Source organism: Rana temporaria, chromosome 2 (assembly GCF_905171775.1).
Source record: "Rana temporaria chromosome 2, aRanTem1.1, whole genome shotgun sequence".
In the NCBI taxonomy this organism is placed as follows: Eukaryota; Metazoa; Chordata; class Amphibia; order Anura; family Ranidae; genus Rana; species Rana temporaria.
In genome coordinates, this window is record NC_053490.1 from 446,980,270 (window position 1) to 447,001,132 (window position 20,863).

The 20,863-nt window shown below is 39.1% G+C and overlaps 1 protein-coding gene across 2 annotated transcripts in view; it reads left to right on the forward strand.

The window, feature by feature from the left end:
• The window catches only part of WSCD1 (WSC domain containing 1), a 285,880-nt gene that overhangs the window by 109,017 nt on the left and 156,000 nt on the right, over positions 1 to 20,863 (forward strand). For both annotated transcript variants that reach the window (XM_040338467.1, XM_040338468.1), the window contains exon 2: positions 1,513 to 2,210. In XM_040338467.1, coding sequence (XP_040194401.1) covers positions 1,787 to 2,210 — 424 coding nt within the window. In that variant the 5' untranslated portion in view covers positions 1,513 to 1,786. The remainder of the gene's footprint in view (positions 1 to 1,512; positions 2,211 to 20,863) is intronic.

The following is a 20,863-nucleotide window of genomic DNA, read 5'->3' on the forward strand; positions in this document are numbered from 1 at the left end:
CGCCCCCCCCAGTGCCAATCACCGCAAACACTCACTTTTTTTGCCGGCGGTGACAGTCTCCGTACTGCGAGCGCTAGCGTCAATGATTTGAAAGCCGCGCCTTCTCTTCAGAGTGTTCTGTGATAGGCGGAACACAAATTTTCCCAGCAGTGCCTCTGTTCTGTGTTCCGCCTATCACGGACGTCTTCTCATCTCGTCCGAGGATGAGAAGGCATCTGTGATAGGAGGAACACAGAACAGAGGTGCTGCTGGGAAGATTTGTGTTCCTCCTATCACAGAACACTCTGAGGAGAAGGAGCGTCTTTTAAATCATTGACGCTCGCGCTCGCCGTATGGAGACTGTCACCGCCGGGAAAAAAAGTGAGCACAAAGACCGTACACCCGGCGTATAAGACGACCCCCGACTTTGGATGCATGTTTTTGTGTGTGTGTGTGTGTATATATATATATATATATATATATATGTGTGTGTGTGTGTGTGTGTGTGTATATATATATATAAATATATATATATATATATGTATATATATATGTGTGTGTATACACACACAGCTAGGCCCCTTTCACACCTGCGGACCTTATGTCCGCTTCTTCATCCATCCGTTTACGGATGAATAAGCGACATACATTAATCCCTATGCGATAGCGGGTGTCAGCGGATGAACATCCGCTGACACCCAATCTCATCAGTCAGACAGGGGAAAATCCCATTTTTCCATCCGTCAGCAGAGCGGATCGGGTGAACACGGACAATCCAATTCCCCCATAGGGGAGAGAGGAGATCTGACAGGGCGGTCTCTGCACAATGTGCAGGGACCGCCCTGTCATCTGCCAGCTCAGCGGGGATCAACAGAGCGATCCCCGCTGAGCAAGCGGATACACATGTATGGATCCTCACGGGATCTGTACATGTGAAAGGGGCCTTATGTCCATATTTATTTAAACACAGGCATAATTTTAGATTTTTGCATTTAGTTACCAAAATACATTCAAGGTATAATTATATAATGGATATGGGCTGAAGTGCACACTCTTTGGTTTAATATGAGGGTATGAATATCCAAATTGGAGGAAGCGTTTAGGAATTACAGCTCTTAAGAATAGCCACCCTTTTTCAAGGGACCAAAAGTAATTGCACAATTGAATCAAAAGCTGTTTAATGGTCAGGTGTTGGCTACTTCTTTGTTATTCCTTGATCAATTAAGCAAAAAGGGGCAAGGTCCTTAACGTGCATAATGGTCCGGGTCTTAAGTGGTTAAAAATGTATTTAGAGTTGCCAACCACCAAATAGTTAAGTATTTTTCTTTCCCAGGCTGGTCAATTCAACTTTCCAACATGTAACAAAAACAGGAAATTCACTTGTGTGTGTATTGACCATTTAGTGTGACTTGTTATAAGAGTTTTGCAGTAACAGAAATTTTAGGTTGTCAATTTTTCTTTTTTATTTCATAGATTCGACACAAATCTAGCTAAATGTTAACCAGTCAATACATTTATTTATTTATTTTTTAGGGTCTATGTAACAGAGGAAACATCCTAAAACATCTCAGATAATGGAGCAAATATTGTCAAGCCTTTTACTGGATTTACAGAGAAGATGTTATACATAACTAGAATGTCGTCATGCCACATGGGAACTTTGAAGGGACATGAATTAATTTTCCAGAAACATGTTTCAATTGAAACTTACGTTTTATAATTTCAGTTGACAGGACAACCAATCAGTGTCATTTTGTTTTTGTTTTTTTTGTTTGATTTTCTTTTTAAAGTTTTTTGTAGAGGGGGCATGGCCAAACCTTTTTTTAGTCTACAGAAATTTCTAAGGCGGGCTCAGTTTTTTCTCTTTTTTCTAACCGTTGCTTACTTAATGGCTGGAAGTTTGTTGCTTCTGCAAAGGTCCTATTTGGTCATCCAACAAAACAGGGGAACAGCCTGGTCTCAGGGCTCTTCAGTTGACAGCTTGACACCAGTGGATCAAAGGATTTTTCAATCCACATACTGGAACGCTAATGGATTTATGGCTGGAAACCTTCGAAGCAAGTCATTGACTAATTCAAGACATACTTTGCTTGATCAGCCACTTTGGCATATATCTCGAAACTCAGAGTTAAGGCAACTCAGAAGAAGATGGTTCCACAATTTTGTAAATGACAGAGAACAAAGTCAAGGCACAGTATTAAAATTACAAAAGCACACAGTTGTAAATAAAGGTAGGTACCCTTGTTTAATTACACATAATAACTCCCTATGTCTTACATACACACATTTTATTTTGAATTGTTTAGATTTGACAATATCAAATTAAATTCAAACCTGACAGTGTAATCTTGAAATTTTGAGTTAAAAATTCAGATTATATTACAGGTATATAAGTATGGAGTTAACTTATTTTGTAGTGCCCTTTTTCTTGAAGTGATATGCTGTTTGATCTTTAGATTTTTAGATTGTTAATTGTGTTCAATATAAAATAAATTCCATGTTTGAGGATGTAAAAGCTTAATTGCTGTGAATTGTTTTCTCTCTAGGAGGTGAAGACCAATAGTGGTCCTTTTTTCTTTACCTAAAATGCTGAAGTCCAGGCAAGCATCTTGATACAGTACATACTGTAGATGCAACACCTAAGGGATGTACATTATAGTATATCCATCAAAGGATTTGTTTATCTGTCCATCTAGTCCTTCTCTGCCACACAGCACAGCCACGTCTTTCAGAGTGGAAGATCTGATTTTTATCTGCTGCAGTTGAGCAACACATACAGGTCTTGTCCCTTCCCCAGCTTTTGATTGGACAGTGAATGAAACGCAGCAGACTGATAAGATTTTCTTTCCGTTAAGCACATGAGCACAACTGACTGTTCCTTGAGCAACTTCTTCCTCTTCCAATTTGTGCTCTGTTGTACAGGGCCTACAAGATGACAATGCCAAGTCATATTCAGTTACTTACACTGCCTGTATTAAAAAAACAAAAATGATGATGATAAATTAATGATATGCATAGAACAAGTATTGCTTCTGTTTACAGTGCAGGGGTGGTGAATATGTTCATTGCTTCTTCTCATTGGTGTATTTTGATGAGGTTGGACTTTTTTTTTTAAGCAAAATTAAAATATATATATAATTGAAGGAAGTTGATGTGACAATCCTGCTCACTAATCCCCATAAAGGTACCAGTTCTGCCTAACAGTCCATTTGTGTCTGGAGATTGCATTGTGATTAAAAATGATTTAAACTTTAAACTATTTAAACAGGAAAAATTACAGGACTGCACTGTATTCACTTGCCAACAGCTTTAGCAGTAATACTCAATGAGGATATACAGTGCCTTAAAAAAATATTCATACCCCTTGAAATTTTCCACATTTTGTCATATTACAACCAAAAACCTAAATGTATTTTATTGGGATTGTATGTGATAGACCAACACAAAGTGGCACATACTTGTGAAGTGGAAGGAAATTTATAAATGATAAGTGTAGCGTTCATTTGTATTCAGCCCCCTTTACTCTGATACCCCTAACTAAAATCTAGTGGAACCAATTTCCTTCAGAAGTCACCTAAATAATAAATAGTGTCCACCTGTGTAAAATTTAATCTCAGTATAAATACAGCTGTTCTGTGACGCCCTCAGAGGTTTAGAGAACCTTAGTGAACAAACAGCATCATAAAGATCAAGGAACAAACCAGACACGTCAGGGATAAAGTTGTGGAGAAGTTTAAAGCAGGGCTAGGTTATAAAAAAATATCCCAAGCTTTAAACATCTCACTGAGCACTGTTCAATTCACCATCCAAAAATGGAACAAGTATGGCACAACCGCAAATCTACCAAGACTTAGCTGGCCACCTAAACTGACAGGCCAGGCAAGTAGAGCATTAATCAGAGAAGCAGCAAGGAGGCCCATGGTAACTCTGGAGAAGCTGCTGAGATCCACAGCTCAGGTGGAGGAATCTGTCCACAGGACTACTATTAGTCGTGCACTCCACAAATCTGGTGTTTATGGAAGAGTGGCCAGAAGAAAGCCAATGTTGAAAGAAAGCCATAATAAGGCCTGTTTGCAGTTTGCAAGAAGCCATGTGGGGGACACTGCAAACATGTGGAAGAAGGTGCTCTGGTCAGATGAGACCAAAATTTAACTTTTTGGCCTAAAAGCAAAATCAGTTACGCATAGATTTCTATTACATCCGACTGGCGTAAGTCTCTTACGCCGTCGGAGCCTAGCATTTTTACGCTGGCCGCTAGGGGCATGTAAGCTGATTTACACGTCAAAATATGTAAATTAGCTAGATACGCGAATTCCCGAACGTACGCGCGGCCGACGCAGAAAAGATACGCCGTTTACGTTAGGCTTTTCCCGGCGTAATGTTGCCCCTGCTATATGAGGCATAACTGCGGCATACCAATGTTAAGTATGGCCGTTGTTCCCGCGTCGAAATTTGAAAAAGTTACGTTGTTTGCGTAAGTCGTCTGTGAATGGGGCTGGACATCATTTTCTTTCACGTCGAAAGCAATGACGTCCTTGCGGCGTACTTTGGAGCAATGCACACTGGGAAATTCCACGGATGGCGCATGCGTCGTTCGGGAAAAACGTCAATCACGTCGGGTCACAGTACATTTACATAAAACACGCCCCCTGATCCAAATTTGAATTAGGCGGGCTTACGCCGGCCGATTTACCCTATGGCGCCGCAACTTACGGAGCAAGTGCTTTGAGAATACAGCACTTGCCCGTCTAAGTTGCGGAGGCGTAACGTAAAGCGGGTACGTTACGCCCGCACAAAATTACGCCGCTGTACGAGAATCTGGCCCTTAGTTTGCACTTTTAGTGCAAAGTGGATTTGCCTTTCGTAAATAACCCCCTATGTGTAGTGGAAAACTAACACTGCACATCACCCTGAACACATCATCCCCACCATGAAACATGGTGGTGGCAGCATCATGTTGTGGGGATGCTTTTCTTCAGCAGGAACAGGGAAGCTGGTCAGAGTTGATGGGAAAACAGATGGAGTCAAATACAGAAGAGAACCTATCAGAGTCTGCAAAAGACTTGAGACTGGGGCAGATGTTCACCTTCCAGCAAGACAAAGACTCTAAACATACAGCCAGAGCTACAATGGAATGGTTTAGATCAAAGCATATTCATGTGTTTAGAATTGCCCAGTCAAAGTACAGACCTAAATCCAATTGAGAATCTGTGGCGCTCTTTGTCCAAGCTGACAGCTTTGCAAAGAAGAATGGGCAAAAATGTCACTCTCTAGATGTGTAAAGTTGGTAGAAACATTCCTAAAAAGACTTGCAGCTGTAATTGTAGCGAAAGGTTCTTCTACAAAGTATTGACTCAGGGGGGCTGAATACAAATGCACGCCACACTTTCACATATGTATTTGTAAAAAAATTGGGAAACTATTTATCATTTTCCTTCTGCTTCCTTCTGCTTCACAATTATGTGCCACTTTGTGTTTATCTGTCACATAAAATCCCAATAAAATATTTTTTTTGTTATAACATGACAAAATGTTGAAAATTTCAAGGGGGTAGGAATACTTGTTCAAGGCACTGTATAATGATTTAACATATAAATAGTAAAATAAACCTATTTTTCACTACATTAACAATAACATTTCTGTTTTTCTTTGATGTACAAAATTTACAACCATTCACAGAATTTATGTGAACCATTACGAATATTAGAACGACGGATTGTAAAACTGTTATCAGTTTATATCAATTTGAACACCATTTACTTTTTTAAAGCAATGTTGCTATGGTCCATTTGAAATATTTGTTAAAATGACATTTTTACCATATTCACTTTGTTAAAGTGGCATTTCAATGCTCTGTTGGCTATATTGTTAAATACATTTATTTTCTCTATCATAAAAATTGATTTTGTTGCCATTTATGATTTTTGGAGATGTTTAATCAAATACAGTGATGTGATAGTTGCCTTTTTTTTAGCTAGAGGTCATCAAGCTAATTTTGGATGTTTCTTTTTGGATGTTTGCTTGTTCTGAATTGTTGGTATGAGTAATGTACACAGGTGTTGGGTTAAAATTATATCAAATCACCAAGCCCTAATTAACATTTCTTTTCAGGATGTTGTCAAAGTTGGCCCTCTGCCTCAAACAGCAACTGAAGGTGCTTTACTAAATGTTTAACAGATAAAATAACCAACAGGGTCAGCGGTGTTAGCTGACTCATTCTTGCACATGCATGTGGGAGTCACGACTGCAGCTCAGCCAATGGTCATTCATTGAGAGTACAGGGCACATGTGCCGTTGATATCACCAATAGCTACTGCAGTAATTATTACCTAAACGGTACACTTTTAGGAGATATTTACACTACTAGCATGCAAGCTTTATTATAGGCTTACCTGTAGGTATAAATAAACAAGCAGACTTTACTACTACTTTTATTTGAGGGCCTGAATTGAAAAAAATAATAATAATGGTAGAGTTGGGCTTTCATCCAAGTACAGCCAGGCAAATAACATTTCCTGTAAGAGAGGTTTGCAATGACAGGCTGAAGTACACATAAAACATGTAGGGGCAGATCCACAAAGGTATTACGCCGGCGTATCTCTTGATACGTCGCGTAATTTAAAATTTTGCGCGTCGTATCTTTGTTTTGTATCTTCAAAACAAGATACAACGGCATCTCGGCTAGATCCGACAGGCGTACGTCTTAGTACGCCGTCGGATCTAAGCTGCAATTTTTCGGCGGCCGCTAGGTGGCGTTTCCGTCGAATTCCACTTTGAGTATGCAAATTAGCTAGTTACGGCAATCCACGAACGTACGTCCGGCCGGCGCATTTTGTTTATGCCGTTTGCGTTCGGCTTTTTCCGGCGTATAGTTAGACCTGCTATATGGTGGCGTACTCAATGTTAAGTATGGCCATCGTTCCCGCGTACAATTTTGAATTTTTTACGTTGTTTGTCTTAGTCGTTCGCGAATAGGGATTTGCGTAGAATGACGTCACCGTCGTGAGCATTGGCTTGTTCCGGGTTAATTTTGAGCATGCGCACTGGGATACCCCCACGGATGGCGCATGCGCAGTTAAAAAAAAACATTGTTTACGTCGGGTCACGACGTATTTACATAAAGCATGCCCCCATTACATCCATTTGAATCCCGTGCCCTTACGCCGCCAAAGATACACTACGCCGCCGTAACTTACGACACAAATTCTTTGAGGATTCGGAAAAAAAAAAAAGTTACGGCGGCGTAGTGTATCTTAGATACGCTGCACCTGGCGTAAGATTACGCGTAGGTACGTGGATCTGCCCCGTAAAATGTAATCTGATCCTCATCTATGTCACAACCATAGCCAAACACAGTATGCTTAAACTGATAACACACAAACAATTCTAGTGTCTTTATTGCACACACCCATTAAACATTCACAGTGCTATGGGAAAAAGTAAGTGAATCCTTGGAGTTAATAGCTAGTTGAACCGCCTTTGACAGCAATGACTTCAAGCAAGCACATTCTGTAGCTTTTGATCAAACCTGTACAATATTCAGGAGGAATTTTTGACCATTCCTCTTTACAAAACTGCTTCAGCTCAAACTTATTTGTAGGATGTCTGCTGTGGGTCGCTCTCTTGAGGTCATTCAACAGCATCTCTTTAAGGTTAAGGTTTGGGCTCTGACTGGGCTGCTCCAAAAGTCAAATTTTATTTTTATGAAGCCAGTCTGTGGTGGATTTATTTTGATGCTTAGAGTCATTGCCTTGCTGCATCATCCAACTTATACTAAGCTTCAGCTGGTGGACAGATACCCTGACATTATCCTGTAGGATTTTTTGGTAAACTTGGGAATTAATTTAATCTTGATGATGGCTAATGGTCCTGACCCTGAGGTAGCAAATTAAGCCCAAATCATGATGTTCCCTCTACCATACTTCACCATTGGGATGATGTTTTGATGTTGGTATGCTGTGCCCTTTTTTGTGCTATACATAGTGCTGAGTATTCTTCCCAAACAATTCCATTTTTGTTTTATCAGCCCACAAAACATGTTCCCAGTAGTGGTGTGCATTGGCTCTTTGGCAAGCTTCATTAATGCAATATTGTTTTGGGGAACAGTGTCTTCCTCCATGGTGTTCTATAATGGACACCCTGCCTGTTCGAAGACTTATACCCCATACACACTATTTAAATTTCTGCAGATTTTTGTCTTCAGATTTACCAAAACCATATATAGGAGGTCAAACCTTACACACGGTCATTTTTTGTGATGAAATAAAACAACGTTTTTTATCATGAAACAAAACAAAGTTTTTCAAACTTCATTTTAAAAAACGACATTGCCTACACACCATCGTTTTTTCAAAATGCTCTAGCAAAGCGCGGTTACGTTCAGCACGTACGATGGCACTCTGTTCCATTCAAGCTCGCGTCATAACTTGCTTCTGAGCATGCGCGGGTTTAAAAACGTAGTTTTAAACGTCGTTATACCCACACACTATCATTTTAAATGACACAAAAAACGACGTTTTGAAGTTTCAGAAGACATAAAACAACGTTTTCCCCACACACGGTCATTTTAAATGACGTTTTTAAAAATGTCATTTTTTTTCATCACAAAAAACGACCGTGTGTACACGGCATAAGAGTTTCAATTTGTATGCAATCAGGCAGGGCCTTGCACTACATGGTTTTGGTCAATCGGAAGACAAAAATCTCCAGAAAATCTGATAGTCTGTATGGGGTCTTAGTCATAATAGACTTCATGAACAGGGATGTTTGCCAGTTCCAGTAAAGTCCTCAAGCCTTTAGTTGTTACTCATGGGTTCTTCTTTACTTCATTGAGGATTCTGCATTGTGCCTTGGGAGTTGTCCTGGCTAAGCACCCACTTCTAGGAAAAGTAGCAACAGTACCAAACTGCCTCCAATGAAAGAACCTGTGTCTAACTGTTGACTGATGGAAGCCTAAACACTTTAATGCCGCGTACACTTGATCGGTTTGTCTGATGAAAACAGTCTGATGGACCGTTTTCATCAGACTAAACCGATCGTGTGTGGGCCCCATCGGTTATTTATCCATCGGTTAAAAAATTAGGAACTTGTTTTAAAATTATTTGATGGATAAAAAACCTATAAAAAAAAACGATCGCCTGTAGGCACGTCCATCGGTTAAAAATCCACGCATGCTCAGAAATAAGTCGATGCATGCTTGGAAGCATTGAACTTCATTTTTTTCAGCCCGTCGTTGTGTTTTACGTCAACGTGTTCTGACACAATCGTTTTTTTTAACTGATGGTGTGTACACCGTTTTAATCGGATGGACCGATCGTGTGTACAGGGCATAAGGCTGCTGTGTATCCTTTTCCACTTATATACAGATTAACTGCTCTTCTTTTAACAAGGCATAGTTCACATCAGCTGATGCTGCTTGTGAACACCAATCTTAAAATTTTTGAGAGTCTTGTATCAATCAAAGTAGCTCTAAATTACACCTTTAGCCTAGGTTCACACCCCTGCAGGATTGAAATTGTGCGAGTTCAGCTGAACTCGCACAATTTCATACCTGCATGTCAGTCCGACTTCGGGGGCGATTTCAGGGACATCTGTGCGGGTTCCTGCACAGATGTCTATTGAAATTGCACCCATAGGCGCTAAAAGTAGTACAGAAACTACTTTTGGGAATCGGAGCGGGACCACAAAGTCAGCTCAGCACCAATTCGGACTGTGCCATTGCCAGCATCAATGTGAACCTAGACTCAAATTAGTTTCATTATTTAGACTCCAGGTGTGGAAGCTGCTGACTTTAATTAGCTTTCATTTAAGTAATTAGGGCCAGATTCACAGCCAGCGGGCGCAACGTAACTTTTAGATTTGCACGAAGTTACGTTGCGCCGAGTTTTGTAAATCGGGAAGGGTAAAAAAGAGATGCGGCGGGAAAAAAAAATGTTTTAAAAAAAATTTGACAGCGATGCAGGAAAGACGGGTACACTTTTATATGGTGTACTAACTTTACACTTTGTAAAAGGTACCCTATCTTTGCGACGGCAAACTAACACTTACGGCGACTTAACGAAGGGAAAAAGCTTCGTGGATCTCCGTAAGTGCTAATTTGCATACCCGACGCTGGATTACGACGAGAAATGCCCCCAGCGGCGGCCGCGGTACTGCATCCTAAGATCCGACAGTGTAAGTCTATTACACCTGTCGGATCTTAGGACTAGCTATGCGTAACTGATTCTATGAACGCATAGTTAGAAACAGAGATACGACGGTGTATCAGTAGATACGCCGTCGTATCTCTTTTGTGAATCTGGCCCTTAGTCTTTGGGCTCACTTAATTTTTTCTCCAACACTGTGAATGTTTAAAGTATGTGTTTAAAGCGGAGTTCCGGCCACAATTTCACTTTTTAAATATAAATATAAATATAAACACAAGCTTAATGTATTCTAGTAAAGTTAGTCTGTAAACTAAGGTCCGTTTTGTTAGGTTGTTACAGCATTTAGACACTTTATAAAATAGAAATTGACTGGGGCCATCTTAAGTGTGGGCATCATGAAGCCAGACTGTATGACTTCCTGGATTTCAGCCTTGCAGATCTCGCACATGCTCAGTGCTGAACAAGCAGTGTCAGATCAGGTTTCAGCACCTGTGCTGTCCAAGTCACATGATTCTTTGAGACTGGGGAGTGCACAGACTCCTGGAAAGTTACACCCACTACATTCCCAGGAGTCTGTGCGGTGTAGGTTAGGAAGCATTAAGCACCTAGGTGCAGGAAGTGGGAAGATTAACTATTCTGCCTAGCAACAACACTTTGAAGGCATCTAAAAAAAAAAAAAAATTCGTAAAGGACTAATGACATTTTTTTAAAACTACTGATGTAATGTTATATTCATGGGTGGAACTCCACTTTAATAAAGGCACAAGAAATTAGAAATGTGTGTGTTATCTGCTTAAGCACAATAGGGGTTATTTACGAAAGGCAAATCCACTTTGCACTACAAGTGCACTGCAAGTACACTTGGAAGTGCAGTCGCTGTAAATCTGAGGGGTAGATCTGACATGAGGGGAAGCTCTGCTGATTTTATCATCCAATCATGTGCACGCTAAAATGCTTTTTTTCCCCCTTTGGATCTACAGCGACTGCACTTCCAAGTGTATATGCAGTGCACTTGTAGTGCAAAGTGGATTTGCTGTTGGTTCACTTAAGGAAAAGGTAAGTGAACCAACAATGCACTAGCTTAAAGGAACCTATTTTGAAAATAAAAAATGAACCTTTACAAAAAACTGAGGTGTAGGAATATTTGTGCTACAGATCACTGTAGAAAACAATAACCATTCATGTTGCATTTCTAACCTTGAAAAGGGACCTATTCTGCTTGTGCACATTTTGGGCATTAACATAGCACAGTCTAGAATTCAACAACCAGTCCTTTTATTTTCAGTATATGCTTATGCTTACTTTTTTTTGCACTTTGTGAAAAATAAATATCATCTTAAAATTTGGCCAAATCATTTGTAATATGAAATGCGCAGTGTGAGATTTTTTATCACACATACAATTTCTACAAGACCCGCCTTGGAATATCTTTTCATGCTATCACGATATATCAACAAAACGGAATAAAGCTCAGCTAAACAACATGTTGTTGTCCTTGAACCACTGTGTTTAGGATTTACTGATCCATCACTGTAGTGATCATTACTTTATTTAGCACAGCATGCTATTGCCATTTTGTTATGTAGATTCATGCAGATGTATGAATTACAGCAAAGCTGCTAAAATTTTAACTATTCCAGTCATTGCACTACTGTCTTTTAAGTGTAATTATTGTAGATTACAAAGATACAGTATCACCCAGATAGAAAAAAAAGTGCAAAATATATAATGTAATTAACCACTTCAGTCCCAGAAGGATTTACCCCCTTAATGACCAGGCCATTTTTGCGATACAGTACTATGTTAATTTAACTGACAATTACATGGGCATGCAACACTGTAACCAAATAAAATAGATTTTTTTTCCCCACAAATAGAGCTTTCCTTTGGTGGTATTTTTTCACCTCTGCATTTTTTTTTTTTTACACTATAAACGAAGGAAGAGTGACAATTTTGAAAACAATATTTTTTACCTTCTGCTATAATACATATCCAAAAATGCGATTTTTATCAGGACTGCGAAATTGCATCGGGCAAATCTGATGCCTAAGTGACACTTTTTGGGGACCAGTGGCACCAATATAGTGATCAGTGCTAAAAAATGCACTGATCACTGTATAAATAACACTGGCAGGGAAGGGGGTTAACTACCAAGGGTAATCAAAGGGTTAAATGTGTTCCTAACTGTGTGGGGGAAGTACTGACAGGAAAAACGCATACCGTATTTTTCACCGTATAAGACGCAGTTTTTCTACTACAAAAAACGGAGTGAAATGTCCCTGCGTCTTATATTGTGAATGCTGACAGTCACTGCACCCCCCTCCATCGCCGCCGTGTCAGAATCCCTCTCTCATAGGAGAGAAGACAGGACATGTGATGCATTCCTAGCAGGGGCATACCAAGAGGGAGTGGGGGAGACGTTTTGCACCCGGGTGTCAAAACATGGGGGATGTCAGTAGCAGTGCAATGGGGGTGCGCTCCGCACCTAGATCGGGTGTCACCCGCCAGAGGTGACACCATCCTGAAGGCAGTGAGAGCCTTTGCTGGGTTTTTTTTTCAGCCGAACCCCCCCTCCCTTTCAGGGCCGTGGTCTAGTCCTGTCTGACTTCCTGCTCCTTCCCCCGCAGCTGCTGTGCTCTGAATATGTCACCACAACTAATTCCTAGCTGCTTCCTGGGTACATCTGAGAGCCAGCCAACCAGCCAGCCAGCCAGAGGGGATTATAATGGCAGTGTCTTCCACTGCCTGAGGTGAGCTGTTGATAAGGGGGCGGGAGGTGTGAGCTGGCATGGTATCCATTTCTCATCACCTGAGCTAATGTGATAGAGGCTTAAGCTGTGTTTGTGTCTGCCCTGCCACCCTGAGCTGATCTGGGAAGGGGGGGGGGGAGGTTGCTGTGTCCACCACCACCACCAGATATAGTGTAGCTGAGCTGATTTGATAGGTGGGGTGGTATTGCTGTGTGTCCACCACCCACCTATATTAGTAGTATAATATAAAATATTTTAGTACACCATTTGGTTCAGAATATTTTTTTTTCTTGTTTTTCTCCTCTAAAACCTAGGTGCGTCTTATGGTCAGGTGCGTCTTATACGGCGAAAAATACGGTAGATTACTGTTCCTGATTACTAGGAAGAGACAATCTCCATGTACTCCTCTGTCAGAACAGGGATCTGCCTTGTTTACATAGGCAGATCCCCGTTCTGCCTCTCTGTGAAGTGATCGTGGGTGCCCGGCAGACATGTGCTCACACTATCTGTTGCATGAAACAATGTACAGGTACATTGTTTTGTGCAATAGAGCCACCCTTCCACAGTGTATATGCGGTGGTTAAAATTGTATTTATTCTATAAGACCCCTTTCACACTAAGGGCATATTTCAGGCACTATAGCATTAAAAATAGCGCCTGCAATCTGCTCTTAAACAGCTGCTCCATTGTCTCCAGTGTGAAAGCCCGAGGGCTTTCACACTGGAGCGTTGTGCTAGCAGGACGGTAAAAAAAGTCCTGCTAGCCACATCTTTGGAGCGGTGAATTAGTTCCTGCTAATTGGCTTGGCGTTATCTGAAGATTAGGTTATTTTCCTCACTATCTCATATGACCCTTGTTTTGATTTGTTAAACTTGTTTGTAAGAAAAATAAAGTAAAACTAAACCAGTTTGAGGTAAGAGAACAATAGAATGAAGAATGAATGAACCAGGTACCACCTAGTAAACACTTTGTAGTTTGTTTCAAGAGCCACTATATTCGGTGAGGCTGATTTGGTGGCTTGCCAGAATTGGGTCCAATTTATGTCGTCTGGTTGTAATTGAAGGTCTCCTTCCCATTTTTTCGTATAGGTTAGGGGAGAGGAAGTGGTGTGTGAAAGTAATTGGTTATAGAAATCAGAAATTAGTCTACGCCTATGAGAAATCGTTTTACAGGCTTGTTCAAAGGTAGTGAGATTTGGGGATGTCGCATCTGATGGTGCATTATTTGTAAAAACAATATATATATTTTCAAATTCCTTAAAGGTTTCCATAATAGGAACATCATAATTTTCTTGTAAGGTTGACAATGAAGTAATAGATGTGGAAGTATAGAAATTATGTGCACAAGTCAATTCTTTCTTTGACCAAGCTGAAAAGGAGGCTGGGGAGGACCAGGCTGGATAGAATGGTGGGTTATGAAGAAAGGAAAGTAGAGGATTGTGGCGAGATTGCAGGCCAAATCGTGTTTTCAATCTGTCCCAAATACAGACTATGTTGTGTTATGGGGTCTTTCACCATCTTTCTTTGAATAGGAGAGAGCCATAAAAGATTTTCAGTAGAGAAAGGGTCACAATCAACTGATTCCAATGCCACCCATTGTGGGGTTTCAGTCGTTGCATGATATTTGGGTAATAATGACAATTGGGCTGCATAGTAATATTTGGTAAAGTACGGTACTCCCAGATCTCCTTGTATTCTAGGAGAATATAAAGTAGGTTTAGGTAATCTGGGTTTGGTCTTACCCCATATATATTGTAAAGTTTTCCTTTGTAATATTCGTAAGAAATGTGATGGTATCGTGACAGGAAGAACTCTAAAAAGGTATAGTATTTTCGGGAGGATAGACATTTTTATTGCTGCATTTCTGCCCATCCATGCTAGAGGAAAGGTTGACCAATTTGTGAGAAGTTTATTAAGTTGTGTTAGCATTGGTGGATAGTTTGTTGCATAAAGCTCTGTAGGATTAGCCGTAAGGTTAATTCCTAGATATGTAATATATGTCATTGTCCATGTAAATGGTAAGGAATTAACTAATTGGGTCTGGATATCGAGTGGTAGGGATACATTAAGGGCTTTGGATTTGTGAGGATTTATCTTAAGGCCCGATACTTCTTCAAATTTGGAGAGGATATCTAGAACAGTTGGTACTGATGTTATAGATGAGGTTATGAATAGTAGGACATCATCTGTAAACATGCATAGCTTATGATGACTACCTAATTCTAATCCTCTTATGTCTGGATTGGATCTAATGAGTTGGGCAAGGGGTTCAATTGCTAAATCAAAGATGAGAGGGGAAAGGGGACAACATCGTCTAGTACCTCTTTCAATGTTAAATTGGTCAGATTTAATTTTCCAAATAGGTTATATGCCTTAGGATGCTGATATAGAGTAGTGATCCATCTCAAGAAATGAGGACCAAACCACCATAAGGATAGAGTGTAGGTAAGGCCATGACAATGAATCAAACACCTTTCGTATGTCCAATGAAAGGAGACATGTTGGAATTTGGCACATGCGGGACACACCAGCCTGTCTTAAAGGATTAAATCCAGTTTGATCTTTGTGAATTAGAGGGCCTATAATGTGGTTAAGTCTGGAAGCAAGAATTTTGGCTAATATCTTGATATCTACATTAAGGATTGATATCGGTCTATAATTAGACCAAGATGTATCATCTGTGTTAGGTTTGGGGATCATAGAAATAGAGGCAGCGAGTGATTTAGTTTGGAAATAGAGGCCTTTAAGGAGGAAGTTAAATATTTCAATCATGAAAGGAGATAGTAGGGGCATGAAACGTTTATAGTAAGTGGCTGAGAGGCCACCATACCTGGTCGTTTTTGTAACTTGAGTGATTTTATAGCGGCTTGCAGTTTTTTTCAGTGATAGGATTTTCTAGAGTTTCCTGTTGGGATGGGGAAAGTGAAGGAAGATGAATTGTGGATAAAAGTGTAGTCAGATGAGATTGATCGAATGTATTAGTATCCTTGTATAGTTCAGAACGTTTTTTATGGAATACATTAAGATTTTTTAACGGATTACTAGTATAGACATCTTTAGTTATTTTTAAACGGATAGGTTCTGGGGTATAATTGTTCTTTCTCAATGTCAAGGCCAAAAAGGTGTCTGGTTTGTTAGCTTTCATATAGAAAGTTTGTTTAGATCTACAAAGTGTTTTTTCAGCTGATCCAATAGAAATATGTCAAGTTCCAATCGAGTTTTGTCATAAATACGTTTATTTGATGGTGAAGGTGTAGTCTAAAATTTTTCAGAAGCTTTATAAAATGCTTTTTCTAGACCTTTGTGTATGTGTTGCTTTTTCTTGTGACGATGGGATGCTTGACTAATATAGGGTTTGAGAGCTTCCCACCGAGTTATGGGGTCTGTATCAGTAGCATTGCTGTGGATAAGATAATCCTTTATGGCTTTCACTAACTCCAGTTGATATGAAGAATTTGCCAGCAAGCTGTCATTGATGTACCAAGTTTGGTGATTGGGCTTTGGGACCAAGGAAGAAAGGGTTGTTATTACCACATTATGATCTGACCAAGTGCATGGAATAATTTGTGAGTCTAGAATGAGAGCAGAGGTACTAACAGGAACAAAAAGATGATCTATGCAGGAAAATTGTTTATGAGGATAAGAATAATGAGTGTATTGTTGTTTTGCAGGGTTATGTTCTCGCCAAGTATCAAGAAGAACATATTGGTTTATAAGCTTCTGGTAATAATTTTTAGGTGTATTATGTGAGGTTGGGGATTTATCAAGGAATGGGTATAATACTTGGTTTGAGTCACCACCAATTACAAGAGTACCTATTTTATGTGTTTCGATAACTGAAAAAAGATGGGAAAGAAATAATACTGTATTTTTGTTAGGGGCATAATAAGAGATCGTAATCTCACTATCCATTAGTAATCCAGATAGGATCATGTATCTAGCTTCAGGGTCTTTGAGTTCTGTTTTTGGGGTAAACGGTGTTGAGCAGTGGAATGCAATTAGTACTCCCCTCTTTTTAGTATTAGCCGAGGCTGTGTAAACTTTGGGATATTTGCGGCTAAAATATTTTGGTTCAGATTGTGGGTTAAAGTGTGTGCTTCTTGCAGGCAAACTACATGTGCTGATAATTTGGATAATAATTTAAACGCTTTAGTGCGTTTCTGGGGAGAGTTGAGACCTTGTAACTTAAGCGTCAATATATTCAGGGAAGACATTATTATTAGGAGAAACCTAGTAGGAGTAAATTACTGTAGGTTTAAGGTAGAGAGTACAATTAGGATCGAACAATGCTATTATAACAATATTATTTTAGGTGTTTGAGAGAAGTTACCTATAATGGTAGATAAAAAAAATATAAAAGAAAAAAAAGTGTTTCTATTTGGAGTAGATTATCCAATGAATGGTGTTAGATTACCAATCAGTGGATAAAATTTTTCCAAAGAGTGAACAAATCTATGTTGGTCACTCGAGGAAAAGATGGAGGTACAGTGGCTGTCCCCGGGACTACAACAGCCATCTAAACATTCAGTAAGAAAAAAAATATTTGACTAATGAGTCATAATTATAAAATAGGTCTAATAAAACCTTTGAATATTGTGAGGTAAAGGAGGATATATCCACTAGTAGTTACAATATATAATTATAAAACTTTTTTTTTTTAAGAATAAAAACAAAATTATAAAATTAAACCTTTGAATAGATTTGATATTGTAACAATGTAGAGCTAAAGCCATCTATTAAATCGACTCATCAATGGTAATCAACTTTGTTCCTGTGAAAAAATAGAATAGGTTTTCTAGACCTTAAAGCTATTCTTATATGGTATATCTAGTAAGAGTCCAAATATCAATAATAGGCCCCATTAATGAAACTGCTTGAAGGAGCCCTTATAATTTAAGGAACTTTGAATTGAATATATAAAGTAATACAAATCTTATTAAACAAATAAAACATAAAAAAATAATAAAACAATTAAATTAAATATATAAACAACAAAAAATTAAATACAAATAAAATAAAATATAAATAAACCCCGCCCCCCCCACAAAAAAAAACTGTCATAGAAATGATTTAAGTGCATTAACTCCACTCAATATCATCTCCAGGATATCAGATATGTTACCATATGCAATGCAAGAATTATGGCAAAAATCTTAAGGAGATTGACACATAAGTATCACCACTATTAGAGAGCATCAGTCTGTAATATCTTCTTCTTCAGGTGGAGGAGAAGTAAAACAACCTCTTTTGTGTGGGCTAAGTGGGGCCTGACCCATTTGAGTATTTGATGATTATTGAGGTTGTTGTGCAGATGAAGCATTCTTTCCATGTTTAGGCCCACCTATTGTAGTTTGGCTGGCAGGAAGTTCATTTGTCGATTTGCAGGTATAGTAAGTTCCCTTGTAAAATAAGCGCTGGGTGAAGGGGAACTCCCATCGATATATGATATATGATAGTATTTGAGAACTTGCAGGTGTGGTTTCATCTCTTTTCGTTTAATTAGCGTGAATTGAGATAAATCTTGAAAAATTTAATATTTGTGCCCTTTGAAAAATCATGGATTCTTTATTTCTTGCTGATACCATTAATTGTTCTTTAGTGCGAAAATAGTGCTTCTTCAGTATAATATCTCTAGGCAGGCCCTCTTCTTTACGTAAGGTTAGGGCCCTGTGGTTTCTGTCCATTTCTAGTTGTTCAATTGGAATAGAAGCTAGTTCTTGAAAAACTGTTGTTATGGTTGACTGTAAATCTTCAATTTCTCCAGGAATACCACATATTCATAAATTCAATCGTCTAGCCCTATTTTCAAAATCCTTCAGTCGGTTTTTTGTGTATGCCTACCTCACAAATCTCATGAGTAAGTTTGTCAGTAATGACATCTGAGGTATTCTGCAGTGCTTTATGTAATACCCTTTCAAACTGGGTAAGTAAGTCAGGGTCAATTACAGAGTGTCGCAGGTCCTTTAGAGGTCATACATGTATCACTAACAGGTTCTCCTCTCCGTTTTGTGCTGAGAAAGGAAACTTGTGCTGCTTCTCTGTGCCCAGCTGTGAGGTGAGCTGAGGCTATGCTGCTGCCATTTTAGATGCAGCTTTTGTCAGTGATACCTATGGCTTTACCGCTTAAAGATTAGATTTCCGTGCGGTAATCATGCTCTCAAAATATGCTCCTGTACTTCAGGGATAATGTAGATGCTGTGTGGATAATTTTTACCCAGTATGGCTCGTCATGTCCCGGTCGGTGCGGAGCTCTAGGTAAACATATCTTACCTAGACGGCTTTGTGCATGCTCCTCAGTTTTGCTTTTCAAACTTTGCTTTCCTTCCTTTTATTTTTAGCTGGGAATCTTACCAAGAACACACTTTCTGTCCACACTCACTCCTCTGCTGTATTTATGAAGGCTGCAATGGTTGCCACCTGAGCTGGAATACAGTATATACAGTATAAAACAAATAGTGAAAAAAGGAAATTATATGCACCCTTCAACCTTCTTCCACTCCACTGCACCAATCAATATAAAAACCCAAAGAAAAGCAGCTACTTAAAAAATGTGAATGATATGTGAAAGATTCAGAATTAACAAAATATTAGCACTATGTGCAAAAATTATTTTGAACAATCCTAAATAAAAACAAAAATGTTATCGGTAGTCGTCTCTAAGAAATGGTGCCACATCCAATTAATGAATTGAGAAACAGAAGGGAGATCCCCTAGTGAATGAATGAATGAATGAAAAACTTATATAGCGCGGCACATGCGAACTGAATCGCCTCTGGTGGACTTTAAAGGCACCAAGATATATGAACTCAAAGAGTAAGGTATAAATATAATTTATTCTGCGTATACCAAAAAGTTTGTTTATACATTCAAATAGAATCATATATGGAACAGTTAAAAAAGCACATGAGAACAATAATATAATGAAGCAAAAAAGTATGCGGGAGGTGATTGTTCAATTATAACCCCGACTTTTCGGAGAATTGTCTCTCTTTCCTCAGGGGAAAACGGACGGATCAGCCCGTGATAACTTAGTACATGTTCTTTATATATAACCTTCCATATAACGTGTTAAAAACAAAGAAATAAGCAATGTAGCGCCCTGGAGTTGCTGGTGAATTCGGAAAAATGGGTATATAGAATTCAATTGGTGCTAGATGTCTGCTGGGGTTTCCCATTCACCCATGCTGGAGTCGACACAACCAAAACCAGAAAAGTGGTTGAATTTTGTCATGAGAGAACTGCAGCATAAACCAGACTCCTTGCTGGAAATGAGGGGATAATGTAGACGCTGTGTGGATAATTTTTACCCAGTATGGCTTGTTACATCAGGCTGTCATGTCCGGTCGGTGCGGAGCTCTAGGTAAACATATCTTACCTAGACGGCTTTGTGCATGCTCCTCCGTTTTGCTTTTCAAGCTTCGTTTTCCTTCCTTTTATTTTCAGCTGGGAATCTTACCAAGAACACACTTTCTGTCCACACTCACTCCTCTGCTGTATTTATGAAGGCTGCAATACAGTATATACAGTATTAAACAAATGGTGAAAAAAGGAAATTATATGCACCCTTCAACCTTCTTCCACCCCACTGCGCCAATCAATATAAAAACCCAAAGAAAAGCAGCTACTTAAAAAATGTGAATGATATGTAAGTGATTCTGAATGAACAAAATAGTAGCGCTATGTGCAAAAATTATTTTGAACAATCCTAAATAAATGTGAAAATAAATCTGTGACAAAGTATACACGTATTAAACCATAATAGGTATATGTGAGAAGTGAAAAATAATGAAAAAAACAATATATAAATAATAAATGTTCCAAGAAAAAAACGTTCATCCAGTGATAAAAAGGATACATTTAACAAGCCAAGTCCATAAGTGATTAGATCCCAAGTGATTAAACTTAAAGTGTCCAAAAAAATCTTCTTAAACAATCTTGCTTGAAACCTTCCACCACACCATAGACTCCACATCAGTGACTCCACACTCAA